At 40.4% G+C, this 12450-nt stretch overlaps 1 protein-coding gene across 4 annotated transcripts in view; it reads right to left on the reverse strand.

Moving 5' to 3' along the window:
* The window catches only part of tsnare1 (T-SNARE Domain Containing 1), a 650834-nt gene that overhangs the window by 249424 nt on the left and 388960 nt on the right, over nt 1–12450 (reverse strand). For all 4 annotated transcript variants that reach the window (XM_052023541.1, XM_052023540.1, XM_052023538.1 and 1 more), the window contains exon 6: nt 8891–8965. In XM_052023541.1, coding sequence (XP_051879501.1) covers nt 8891–8965 — 75 coding nt within the window. The remainder of the gene's footprint in view (nt 1–8890; nt 8966–12450) is intronic.

Here is a 12450-nt window from a genome sequence, read left to right on the forward strand (position 1 = left end):
TATTTCTTTAATTTACACTGGAACAGAAAACAAGGCTCTTCGAGTATCATGATACAATATCGGAGAGTGGATGGAAGATCTGCAGTGAGTAGAACAGGACAGGTTGAGAGAGTGGTCCAAAAAGTGAAAATGAGCTTTATATTAGGGACATGAAAATTTAAGGAAATTGCAAAACAATCTATAAAAGTGCAATATCAATGGGAACTATCTACAGGAGGCATTGTCAAAGTAGGTTTTAAGGAAACTTAAATGAAAAAAAATCTTAAACTACCAGCACAAAAGGAAACTGGACATCTGATACATCTAAACTAAAGGGTTAAGAATAATGTTTGCAATTTGGGTGTTAGTTTGTGACATGCCCTCACCTTGAGTACCAGAATATATGGAAAAGACACTGGAAGAAGTACAAGTTAAAGAGCTAAATTGGATACTTGGCAACAGAGGAAGATATTTGATATCCTAAAGGAAGTAAAGAAAATAGAATACACAGTTGAATATGGATCTAAGCATAATCAAGAAAAGGTGAACAAACATTTAAGATGTAACCTCTTCAGCATAAAGTAATATGTGGAAGAGCCTACCAGGGGAGGAAGTGCAGGTCGAGGATGTTATAAATTTCACAAGGGTAATGGATAATTTTTTGACAGATATGGTTCTTGTTGGCAGTAGGAGATATAGTCGAGCAGCATGTTTGTGACCTTTTAGACTGACATAAAAGATGAAAATGTTCTTTACTAGCCCTGAATGACCTTTTCTTCATAAAGACATTTGGGACATTTTGGGAAGCAATGCTTAGTATCAGTTACAGGATACATAAAGAGATAATGTAATTTTCCTATTTTTCCTCATCTTAATCATTTGACATATCACAGGTAAGCATGGCTAAAGATGATTAGTTAGGGGAGTTCTGGAAGAATTTTACAACAGTTTTGCGTACATTTAGTTAATGTTTCTTTTTCTTAAAGGTAAGTGTTATGACTGGTTTTGGAGGTTGGTATGGCAACCTGTATCCTTTTACTCTTGAGATGTGGGTAATAGACCTTATGGTATTTATCTGATAAATTAACTAATTATAAAGAGGAGTTTTGTGTTTTATGGTAAAATGGAATTAACCATTTACATTTACTGCAGAAAATTATTGTGGTGGAACAAATGAATGAGGTTGTATTGTTCAAAAAAAATTGCCAAGTTATTTTGACAAGTATTATCATATATTACCACTATACTGTAAGAAATGATGGATGAGAAAGACATGTGAAAGACTCAGATTTGTACCTTTGAAGCATCATAACATAATCCATCAAGCTGTTAATTTTGGCAGTGTTATATTGGACTGCACACTTTTAGGGATTGGCAGAAAGAGCATTAATAGTTATAATAATTAATAGGATTCAACCAAAAGGCACATTCTCAGTACTTTCTCTAATTTCCAGTCCGACATTCCCATTTCCACCCCAAAGATATTACTACTTCTTGCAAGGATACTGGTACTTTTTCCCAAACTACTATTGATTGTTGAAAGCAATGCATAGAATGGTCTCAGATTTGTTGCAGATCTTCAGCGTTCAGTTCTGTCAGAACACACACTAACAGTAACTACAAATGTGATGTCTAATTTAGCTATTTTAACTGTTGTCTGAAAACACATTTCTTGGCTAAATGTTAATCTTTTCTGCACAAAATGTTGGCTTGGTGCCCATTTTGTGATGCAACCAAATATTATTGGTATTGGTATTGGTTTATTATTGTCACTTGTACCGAGGTACAGTGAAAAACTTGTCTTACAAACCGATCGTACAGGTCAATTCATTACACAGTGCAGTTACATTGAGTTAGTACAGAGTGCATTGAGGTAGTACAGGTAAAAACAATAACAGTACAGAGTAAAGTGTCACAGCTACAGAGCAAGTGCAGTGCAAAATAAAGATGCAAGGTCACAACAAGGTAGATCGTGAGGTCATAGTCCGTCTCATTGTATTAGGGAACCGTTCAATAGTCTTATCACAGTAGGTTAGAAGCTGTTCTTAAGTCTGGTGGCCTTAAGGCTCCTGTATCTTCTACCCGATGGAAGAGGAGAGAAGAGAGAATGTCCTGGGTGGGTGGGGTCATTGACTATGCTGGCTGCTTCACCAAGACAAGGAGAGGTAAAGATAGAGTCCAAGGAGGGGAGGCTGGTGTCCGTGATGCGCTGGGCTGTGTCCACAACTCTCTGCAGCTTCTTACGGTCCTGGGCAGAGCAGTTGCTGTACCAAGCCGTGATACATCCAGATAGAATGCTTTCTATCGTGCTTCGGTAAAAGTTGGTGACAGTCAAAGGGGACAAACCAAATTTCTTTAGCCTCCTGAGGAAGTAGAGGCACTGGTGAGCTTTCCTGGCTGTGGCATCTACATGATTTGACCAGGACAGGCTGTTGGTGATGTTCACTCCCAGGAACTTGAAGCTCTCAACCCTCTCGACCTCAGCACCATTGATGTAGACAGGTGCATTTACACCGCCCCCTTTCCTGAAGTCAATGACCAGCTCTTTAGTTTTGTTGACATTGAGGGAAAGGTTGTTGTCTTGACACCATTCCACTAAGCTCTCTATCTCCTTCCTGTACTCCGACTCATCGCTTTTTGTGATACGGCCTACAACGGTGGTATCATTTGCAAACTTGTAGATGGAGTTAGAACATAATCTGGTCACACAGTCATGAGTGTATAGGGACTAGAGCAGAGGGCTGAGGACGCAGCCTTGTGGGGCACCAGTGTTGAGAATAATCGTGCCGGAGGTATTGCTGCACATCCTCACGGATTGCAGTCTGTTTGTTAGAAAGTCAAGGATCCAGTTACAGAGGGAGGTGTTGAGTCCTAGGTCGCGGAGTTTGGTAACAAGCTTGCTTAGAATTATTGTATTGAAGGCGGAGCTTCAGTCAATAAACAATAGTCTAATGTATGTGTCTTTACTGTCCAGATGCTGAGTGTAGGGCCAGGGAGATGGCATCTGCTGTAGACCTGTTTTGCCGATAGGCAAATTGCAATGGGTCCAGGTTGTCTGGTGGGCTGGAGTTGATGCGTGCCATGACCAACCTCTCAAAGCACTTCATGATGGTGGATGTCAGTGGTGGTACTTTTCTTCAAGTAAAGTACAGATGTTTGAAACATTCTGATCTTTATGATATTCAAGAATTTTAATGTCACCTTGGTTTAATTGTATTTTTAAAAAATGCAGCAGAGAAGGAACAGCCCAATAATTCCTGCCCCAACCTTTAAGACATCTATTCAACTGGACTCTGTATCTTCATATCTTGATAGTCTTGCTCATTTTGTTTTCAGTATTTATCTGACTCCCCTTTGCAATGTGTCATTGTATCTGCTCCCAACGATTTCTTGAAGCTCCTGGATATTAATTTGCCATCATATTTGTGCTTCAGAGCATTCTAAAGTGCTCAACATCAATACATTCCTTTTGAAATATAGTCATGGTTAAATGGGCAAAACAGGAAAGATAATCAGCTCATTGCAAGGTCCTCCAAACAAATTAATATCTCAAAATTCTTAATCTTGTTTTAAATCCATCTGTGGTCCTGCCCCTCTGTATCTCTATAATATCTACCAACACTGTATGTCTTAGATATCTATGCTCCAATTTTAGCAACCCTGAAATTAATTTCTCCATCACTAACAGGCAAGTCCAATATCATAGATGCTGGAATTCCCTTCCTAAAGTTCTCCATATATCTTTCCTCCTTTAAGACACTCCATAAAACTTCTCTTTGGCTAAGCTCTCGTTTACGTGGCTCTGTGTCAAATTCTGTTTTCTCATGCTCCTATAAAGTACCTCAGAATGTTTTGCAGCATTGAATACAATAAATGGAATACCATAAGCAATTGCTGAACTTCAAACTGAAACATTAACATCTTTCTCTTTCCATAGATGCTTCGTGACCTGTTGAGTGCCTCCAGCATTTTCTGTTTTTGTTTGAAAATTCAGAATCTGAGGTTTTCTTTTGATTTTCATTTGATGTACAAATGGATTTTTTTTGTAACTGAACGACCTTGTTTTTTGGTGATGGTAGTTGTGTTATTGTGTAGTTATAAGGAACTACAGTTCCCAGTGGGCAATGCAAGGGGTCGCACGGGGGAACAGGAAGTGGCTGCAAAAAGAGAGGGAAAGCAAGCCAGGCTGGTGTGTTGGTTAATAAATTGTTCTGATGTTAAACCCACACGAAATTTGTCTCTTGATGAAGCACATACATAACAGTAGTTGAAAGAAAAAAATGTATTGGCAGAAGTACCTGCTCTTTCTCTGTGAGGTTCTTTAAGCTCCACCTGAACAAGCTGATCGGGCCTAAGATCGATAGCCGATCCCAAACTGGGCACACTTCTGTCAAAAGAGCATTACTTCACTGCAGCATTGAGTTTCCAATCCTCACTCACATACTGAAGACCTGGACTAAAGTTCACTGACACAGAGGTGTTGCATTGTGAAAGATCAGTCAACTTGATAGGAGTTCTTGTGGGGATAGACAGCCAGTATCTTTATCCCAGTGTCAAAATATCTAATACTAGTGGCCATGCATTTGAGGTGAGAGGGGGGTAAATTCAAAGGAGATGTGTGGAGCTTTTTTCTTTACACAGAATGGTGGGTGCCTGGATTGCGCTGCCAGGGGTGGTTGTGGAGGCAGATATAATAGAGGCATTTAAGAGGCCCTTAGATAGGTACATGAATATGCAGAGAATGGAGGGATATGGACATCGTGCAGGCAGAAGGGATTAATTTAGTTAGGTATTTAAATTTTAAATTTAAATTTTATTTACAGCGTGGTAACAGGCCCTTCCAGCCCAACGAGTCCGCGACGCCCATTTTAAACCCAAATTAACCTACCCGTACGTCTTTGCAATGTGGGATTTACTGTTTTAATTAGTTCGGAACAACATCATGGGCCAAACTGAGTTTTCCTGTTCTGTGCTGTTCTATGTTCTGTGATATGATGGAGCTGGTCATTAAGAGAGCTCAACTGATTGTGTAAATTTAGAAGCACCAAAGCCTGTCGCACAGGGTTATGTAGGAGGTTGAAAAAGGCTCATCAGGCTAATTACTGTGATGAGAAGGTTGTCCTACCAAGAAAAACAAAACAGTTTGGGCCTGTATCCCTTGGAATTCAGAAGAGCAAGGGGTGGCCTTATTTAAACATAAAAGATCAGAAGGGGACTTGACAGGGTAGATGTTGGGATGGTTTTCACTAGTGGAAGAGTCTCAAACAAAGGGACATAACTACAAGATAAGGGGCCAGTCATTTAACACAGAGGTACATAGAAATTTCTTCTTGCAGCCAGGAGGATGGTTAAAGCTGATTTTTTTATGTTAATTCACATTCTGCACATACTTAGCACTAAGAAAGCATCAAACGTATTTTGTAATTTGCAGTAAAATGAAGAACAGTAGGGAGATTTGCACCGTTCTGCAAATGAAATCATGACCACTTTATATTGCCTTTCATAAATGGTAACTTTCCAACACAAAGAGCAAATGTTTATGTATCAAGCCAATACTTGATTCACTTCCTCCTCTTCAATTCAGTTTTGTATAGTCATGGCCACATGGACTGTAGGCACTTACTCCAAAGATAGGTTCTGAGCTAACAAAATAAAATAACTCCACATGAATACATAGAGATTGTTGGACAGAGAGGAAAACCGAGAATAGTCATGGTGCCACAGCCAATATTTATTCTTCGAGTACACCCACCAAAGAAAATTTTCTTAACATTTATTTCACTGTTGTAACAACAATTTTGTTTTTTTCTTCTTTATTCCATTCTCTCTTTGTTGAAATGTGAACAGGAAAACTCATACTTATTGAAAGATGAAAATTAATTATATTTGATTAATTGAGGCAAAATTTGTTGATGATATGCAAATCCTATTTAATTGCTGTGCTGAGTACATCAGGGCAAGGGACACATTTTTATGGACAGTATATTCACATCCGTGACTCTTTTGATATTTTATAAAGTAGCTGAGACCCACTTGAAGTAATAGTCAGATGAAATAAAGGTACTGCACCATGTTCCACTCTCAGGTTACTCCACACTTCACATTTCAAATCAGCCTCAAATGTAAAGTGAACACCTGAGGCAAAAACTGTTCTATCCTATTTCAGTCATGCTTCCAGAAGCAAGTTTCTAATATAATTTGTACTCTACAGCATAGTAGAAAGGGGACGGATGAATCAATAAACATTGTGATGCCCATGACTGAATCTGAACTGACAAGGTCTGCACATTTTTGACAAATTTTGATAGAAATTGTTGTGAGGCACTTAACTACTAAATATAATATTTCTCATTCTTTATTGTTCTAAGGTAAAGAGGAGGTACTGATTTGAAAAAAAAGGTGAACTGATTAATCCAAGACTCCATTGCATCTGTCCTAATGTGTGAATGACTAATGATTCCATGAGATGCAGTTAAGAAATAAATTAAGAACAATGAAAGATTCAACACATGAACCAATTACAGGAAAGTGCAATACATTTTATTAAAATACATTAGTCAGCACTGCAGACAATAAATGGATGATACAGGTAATATGAAATTACATAGAGAAGGAAAGACCATTTTGTCTCAGGCCAAGGCACTGATTTTACAGTGGGGCTAAACTGTGCCAGAAAATTTAATTGTTATAAAAAAAACACAGGGAAATTTTGAACTATCTGTTACTCTATGTGTCAAACTGAAGACACATCCCTGCATTTGCTCACTAGCAATTACAATATGCTCTCTTTGAAGGGCCATACTTTGAGAAATTCTCAGGTTCTCATCAGCACTCAGACAAAAAGACAGATACAATGCTTGATACCAAATGATGCTGTATTGTCATATAAAAACATACAAATATAAGAAACAGAAACAGGAATAGGCAAATCTTCCCCCCGCACCTACTTCACCATCCACGCCTGATCTTTTATCACACTACCACTTTCCTCCCCAAACCCCATTTCCTGTCATTCCATTAAAATCCAAAGAATCTATTGAACTTTGTCTTGAATAAGTCAGTGACTGAGCCCCCACAATCTTCTTGGGTGGGGAATTTTGGAGGGAAGGCCCCTGCGTGTTTTCAAACGTCAGGGCTGTTCAAAGTCTTGCACCTCATGTGACAGAATATTGATGCTGGGTGATAGATGTTTGCGCTAAATTGTACACTAGAATTGAGTCCTATAAAAGTGCTGCTTTAATGCATCCCTTGAGGGACAGGAGAATATCTTGGCCATATTATCAATCACACAGGAACATGGAAGTCTACCCAACATGTCTACAGTCTACAAGAGCCTCCTACCCCTAAGGTCATCTCAACCTACCAACATAACTCTTAGCAGTGTGGAGCAACAGAGGGATCTTGGGGTCCACATCCATAGATCCCTCAAGGTTGCCATGCAGGTCAATAGGGTTGTTAAGAAGGTGTATGGATTTTTGGCCTTCATTAGTCAGGGTATTGAGTTCAGAGCTGCGAGGTAATGTTGTAGCTCTATACAACTCTGGTTAGACCACATTTAGAGTACTGTGTTCAGTTCTGGTCACCTCATCATAGAAAGGATGTGGAAGCTTTAGAGAAGGTGCAGAGGAGGTTTACCAGGATGCTGCCTGGATTGGAGAGCATGTCTTATGAGGATAGGTTGAGTGAGCTAGGGCTTTTCTCTTTGGAGAGAAGGCAGATGAGATGTGACTTGATAGAGGTGTACAAGATGATAAGAGGCATAAATCGAGTGGACAGTCAGAGACTTTTTTCCAGGGCGAGAATGGCTAACACGAGGGGACATAATTTTAAGGTGATTGGAGGAAGGTATATGGGGGATTTTTCTTTTTACACAGAGAGTGGTGGGTGCGTGGAACGCACTGCCTGCAGAGGTTGTGGGGGCAGATACATTAGGGACATTTAAGAGACTCTTAGATAGCCACATGAATGATAGAGAAATGGAAGGCTATATGGGAAGGAAGAGTTAGATAGATGTTAGAGCAGGATAATATGTCGGCACAACACTGTGGGCTGAAGGGCCTGTACTGTGGTGTAGTGTTCTATGTTCTATATTCTTTAATTCCTTTCTTTGTCATGTGTTTGTCTAATTTTGTCTTAAAAGTGCCTGTGTTATTTCCCTATGTTAGCAAGTTCCACATTCTAATGGCTCCTCAGATAAGTGGTTTCCGCTGAAAATGCAATCATATTTATTGGTGACAATCTTATATTTATGGTCCTAATTCTGATATCCTCTGGAGGTAATGGCATCCTTTCTGCATTTCCTCATTCAAGCTCTCCATAATCTTAAAGAACTCTTAATTCAGAACTAACTGTGCTCATTTGGATGACTTAAGGATGTCAAAGTTAGAAAGAGAAAATATGGGAAGGCTAAGAATCTGAAACAAAAACAGATTCACAAAGACATTTCATGCTCTACATTAGTGAAATGCATATGTGATTATTTAATCACCTTACTGTCTTTCTGCAGTTAATGTTACTGTTTAGCTGTTTTTTGATTTTGTTTTCAACAGGAATTTTTGTCCATGTTTAGCTGCTAAAGAGGGACAAAACTGCACAGAAATACTCATTTCCTTTTGTCTGTAAATTGAAGGGATTAGAAGAATCATTTGGTCTAACGGCAGGGATCCACAGAGCTGTTCATTTTTACTGGCTTACTGTTTTCACTGAATGAGACTGCTTGATGAAAGTAATCATGACAAACTGCATCAAAAAGGATGCAGTTTCATTGCAGTGAAACTCTTGAAACTCTTGCAGAGCACAAAGTTAAATGCCGAAGCCACAAATCAGCAAAGCTACAGGAAAAGTGGAGCAAACGACAAGGCTTAAATGTTAATAAGCAATCAAAAAGTATTGTATACATTTGAGTCTTTACCTTCTGCAAAGTTCCGTAACGCTGAATAGAGTCTGAAAGCTGGTTTTTAAGCCTGTCCAACTGCAGCCATTCCCGCTGCAATAGAAAGGAAGAACTGCTCATTAAAAATTTCCTCCGCAATAATTGCAACAAACCGTACAGCGAGACTACCAAGTTTGTAATAGTTCATATTTGCTCATATACCATCAGTGTGCAATAGATATAAAGAGATATTGCAATGTCTAAAAATCTGAAATAAATTAAAACAAAGCAGGAAATATTGGGGATCAATATCTATAAGTGATGATCTGATAATGTTCTGGGAACAGCCCTTATTCTCAGAGTTGTAGCGAAGGTATTACCAAACAAGCTATTAGATGCTGACAGATTGATGCTAAATCCATAGCAGAAAAATCTAACCTTGGCCAAAAATCATAGGTCATTAATGGGGATAACCATTTGCAAGTGCACAGCAAATGTGTTCATTGAACAGTAATTTCTGATCGTTTATAGAGACCATGAGGTGGCACAGTGGCATAGCTCATAGAGCCACTGTATCGTGGAACCAGGGATCAGAGTTCAATCCTGACCGTGGGTGCTGTCTATGTGGAGTTTGCATGTTCTCCCAGTGATGCACAGATTTCCTCCTGGTGCTCTGGTTTCTTCCCACATCCCAAATGTGTGAGTTGAGAGATTACTTGGCCAGTGTGTAGGTGATTGGTAGAATCTGAAGGGAATTGATAAGAACATGGGGAGAATAAAATGGGAATAGTGCAAGATTAATGTGAATGGGTGTTTGATGGTCAGCATGCACAACGTGGGCCGGAGGGCCTGTTTCCATGCTGTTCTTCTCCATGGCTCTATGACAATCAAGAAGTTAAGGCTCTGTCACTGCACTGGCATGTTTATCATTCAACATTATTAACTGAATGTTTTAACTCTCCCATTTGTATCACATGAAAACTTCTGGCACTACAAACTGTTAGGAATGTGGCAAGGTCAGACAACTACAGAATCATTACAACACAGGAGGAACACAACACCCCATCTAGTCAATGCTGGATCCTCAAAGACAAATCCCATCACTCCCATTCCCTATAGCCCTTCAAATTATATTTGCTCAAGTGTCTATTCAATTCCCTTCAGAAGGAACTGACAGATTCTGTTTCCACCACCACAGCCAGTGAGTTCCAGATAATAATTATTCTCCATGTATCTTTTGCCCAAAATATTAAAACTCTGCCCCCTGGTCCTTGAACCATCTGCTACTGGGAGCACCTGCGCTCCTTTTACTCCATGATGAATCATGGGTCTTCTTGAACTGCTCCGTCAATGGCTTAAACAGCAGACGATGAAAAGGTGAGAATAGACACATTTCCTCAGACTGAGGCCAGATACCAAGAGCTCTGTGAGCTGGAAGTCCAGAATGATCATTACATCAACTTTAGGAAAGTTATTACACTCGGAAAAAATAGGAGAGATAAAGTAATACCCAGTGCATGAAAAGTTCATTTGGCCACAAGAAAGCTGTAAGAGGAACAAGAAAGAGTTACCATTTGATAGGCATAAGTTTTTGTAAGTTGAGGAATACTGTCATCAAGGTTGGCTGCTGGGGCTACAAGAGGAATGCCCCTCAGAAGGCCTGGCAATGTCCCCAGAGGCTGCTTGGGATGTTTGTCTTTCCTGTATAGAATTAAGCTTCCTCAGCATTATAGAACATAGAGCAGTACAACACAGAACAGGCCCTTTGGCCCACAATGTTGTGCCGACATAGCTATTTGCACTCATCCAAAAACAAACCTCCGACCTGTCCCTTGCAGGAAGTGGAAATGTTCTTGGGGATCAAGGAATGAACCATCTCTGTAGGATACCTAAACTCTGTCCTGCTCTATTGTAGCCACAATAATGATATAGCTGCACTAGTTAATTTTTTGGCCAAAGGTGCCCCCTAGGAAGCAGTGATGCTATTTGGTGTCATTTGTGTGGCATGATGTTACTTACTGCTTATCTTGCCTGAAAGTTGACCAGGATTTGAAGTATCACTGCTTCATTATCTGAGGATTTTAGGATGGATTTGAACAGCCTTGGTCCAAACATGGACAAAAGAGCTGACCTCCAGAGGTGAAGTGAGACTAACTGCCCTTGACATCAAGGCAGCATTTGATCAAGGATGTCATCAAGGAGTCCTGACTAAACTGGAGTCAATGGGAATCAGGTGGAAAGCCCTCTGCTGGTTGGAATCATAGCTAGCACAAAGGAAGATGGTTGTGGTGGTTGGAGGTCAATCATCTCAGCCACAGGATATCTCTGCAGGAGTTCCTCAAGTAGTGTCCTAAGCTCAACTATCTTCAGCTCCTTCATCAATGATCTTCATTCAATTGTAAGATCAAAAGTAGGGACGTTCGCTGATGATTGCACAATGTTCAGCATCCTTCGTGACTTCTCATATAATGAAGCAGTACACATCTAAATGCAGCAAGACCGGGACAATATCCAGGCCCAGGCTGATAGGCGGCAAGTAACATTTGCACCACGTAAGTGCCAGGCAATGTTGATGTCCAACAAGACACAATCCGGCTCTCACCCCTGACATTCAATGGTATTACTTCCACTGAATCCGCCACTATCAATATCTTGGCTGTTAACATTGACCAGAAATGGAACTGTTGTAGCCATATCCACAAGAGCAGGTCAGAAGCTAGGAATCCTGTGGCAAGTAACTCACTGCCTAACTCCCCAAAGCCTGTCTATCATCCACAAGGCTCAAGTCAGGAGTGTGTTGGATTACTCTCCACTTGCCTGGATGAGTGCAGCTTCAACAACACCCAAGAAGCTTGACACCATTCAGAACATAGCAACTTGCTTGATAGGTACCCCATCCACAAACATTCAGTCACGCCACCACTGAGGCACAGTAACAGCAGCTTGTACCATCCACAAGACCCACTACAGCAACTCACTGACTCCTTAGTCAGCACCTTCCAAACCCATGACCTCTGCCAGCTCGCAGGAAAACGCAGCAAAAGCATGGGGAACACTACCACATGGAAGTTGCCCTCCAAGCCATGCACCATCCTGACTTGGAAATATATTGTTGTTTCTTCACTGTCACTGCGTCAAAATCCTGGAATTCCCTCCTTAACAGCATTGTGGGTACACCCACACTTCAAGAACTGCAGCAGTTCAAGAAGGCAGCATACCACTTCCTACTAATGTTGAAAAAACTGTGTAACCATCAAGAACTTGGACCTAATATGGAGGAAAAGTTATGGAGGATTAGTTTGGGTTGAAAACACTGCCCTGAGGAACCTGCAGATTGGGGTTGAGGGCTGAGCGATGACTGACCTTCAGCAACCATGTCATCATTTTTGGATATAGGTATAACTCCAGCCAGTGCAAAGTCTTCCCCTTGATCCCCACTAAATACAATTTTACTGAGGCTCTTTGGTGCCACATGCAGTTAAATACTCCCTTGATGTCAAATGCAGTAACTCTCACTTTGTCAATGAAAACCATAGGCTTTGTCTGGACTGAGGCTGCCATGAGATCTGGAGTTGAAAGGTGCTGATAGAACTCAAACA

The sequence above is a fragment of the Pristis pectinata genome, chromosome 9 (genome assembly GCF_009764475.1).
Source record: "Pristis pectinata isolate sPriPec2 chromosome 9, sPriPec2.1.pri, whole genome shotgun sequence".
NCBI lineage: Eukaryota > Metazoa > Chordata > Chondrichthyes > Rhinopristiformes > Pristidae > Pristis > Pristis pectinata.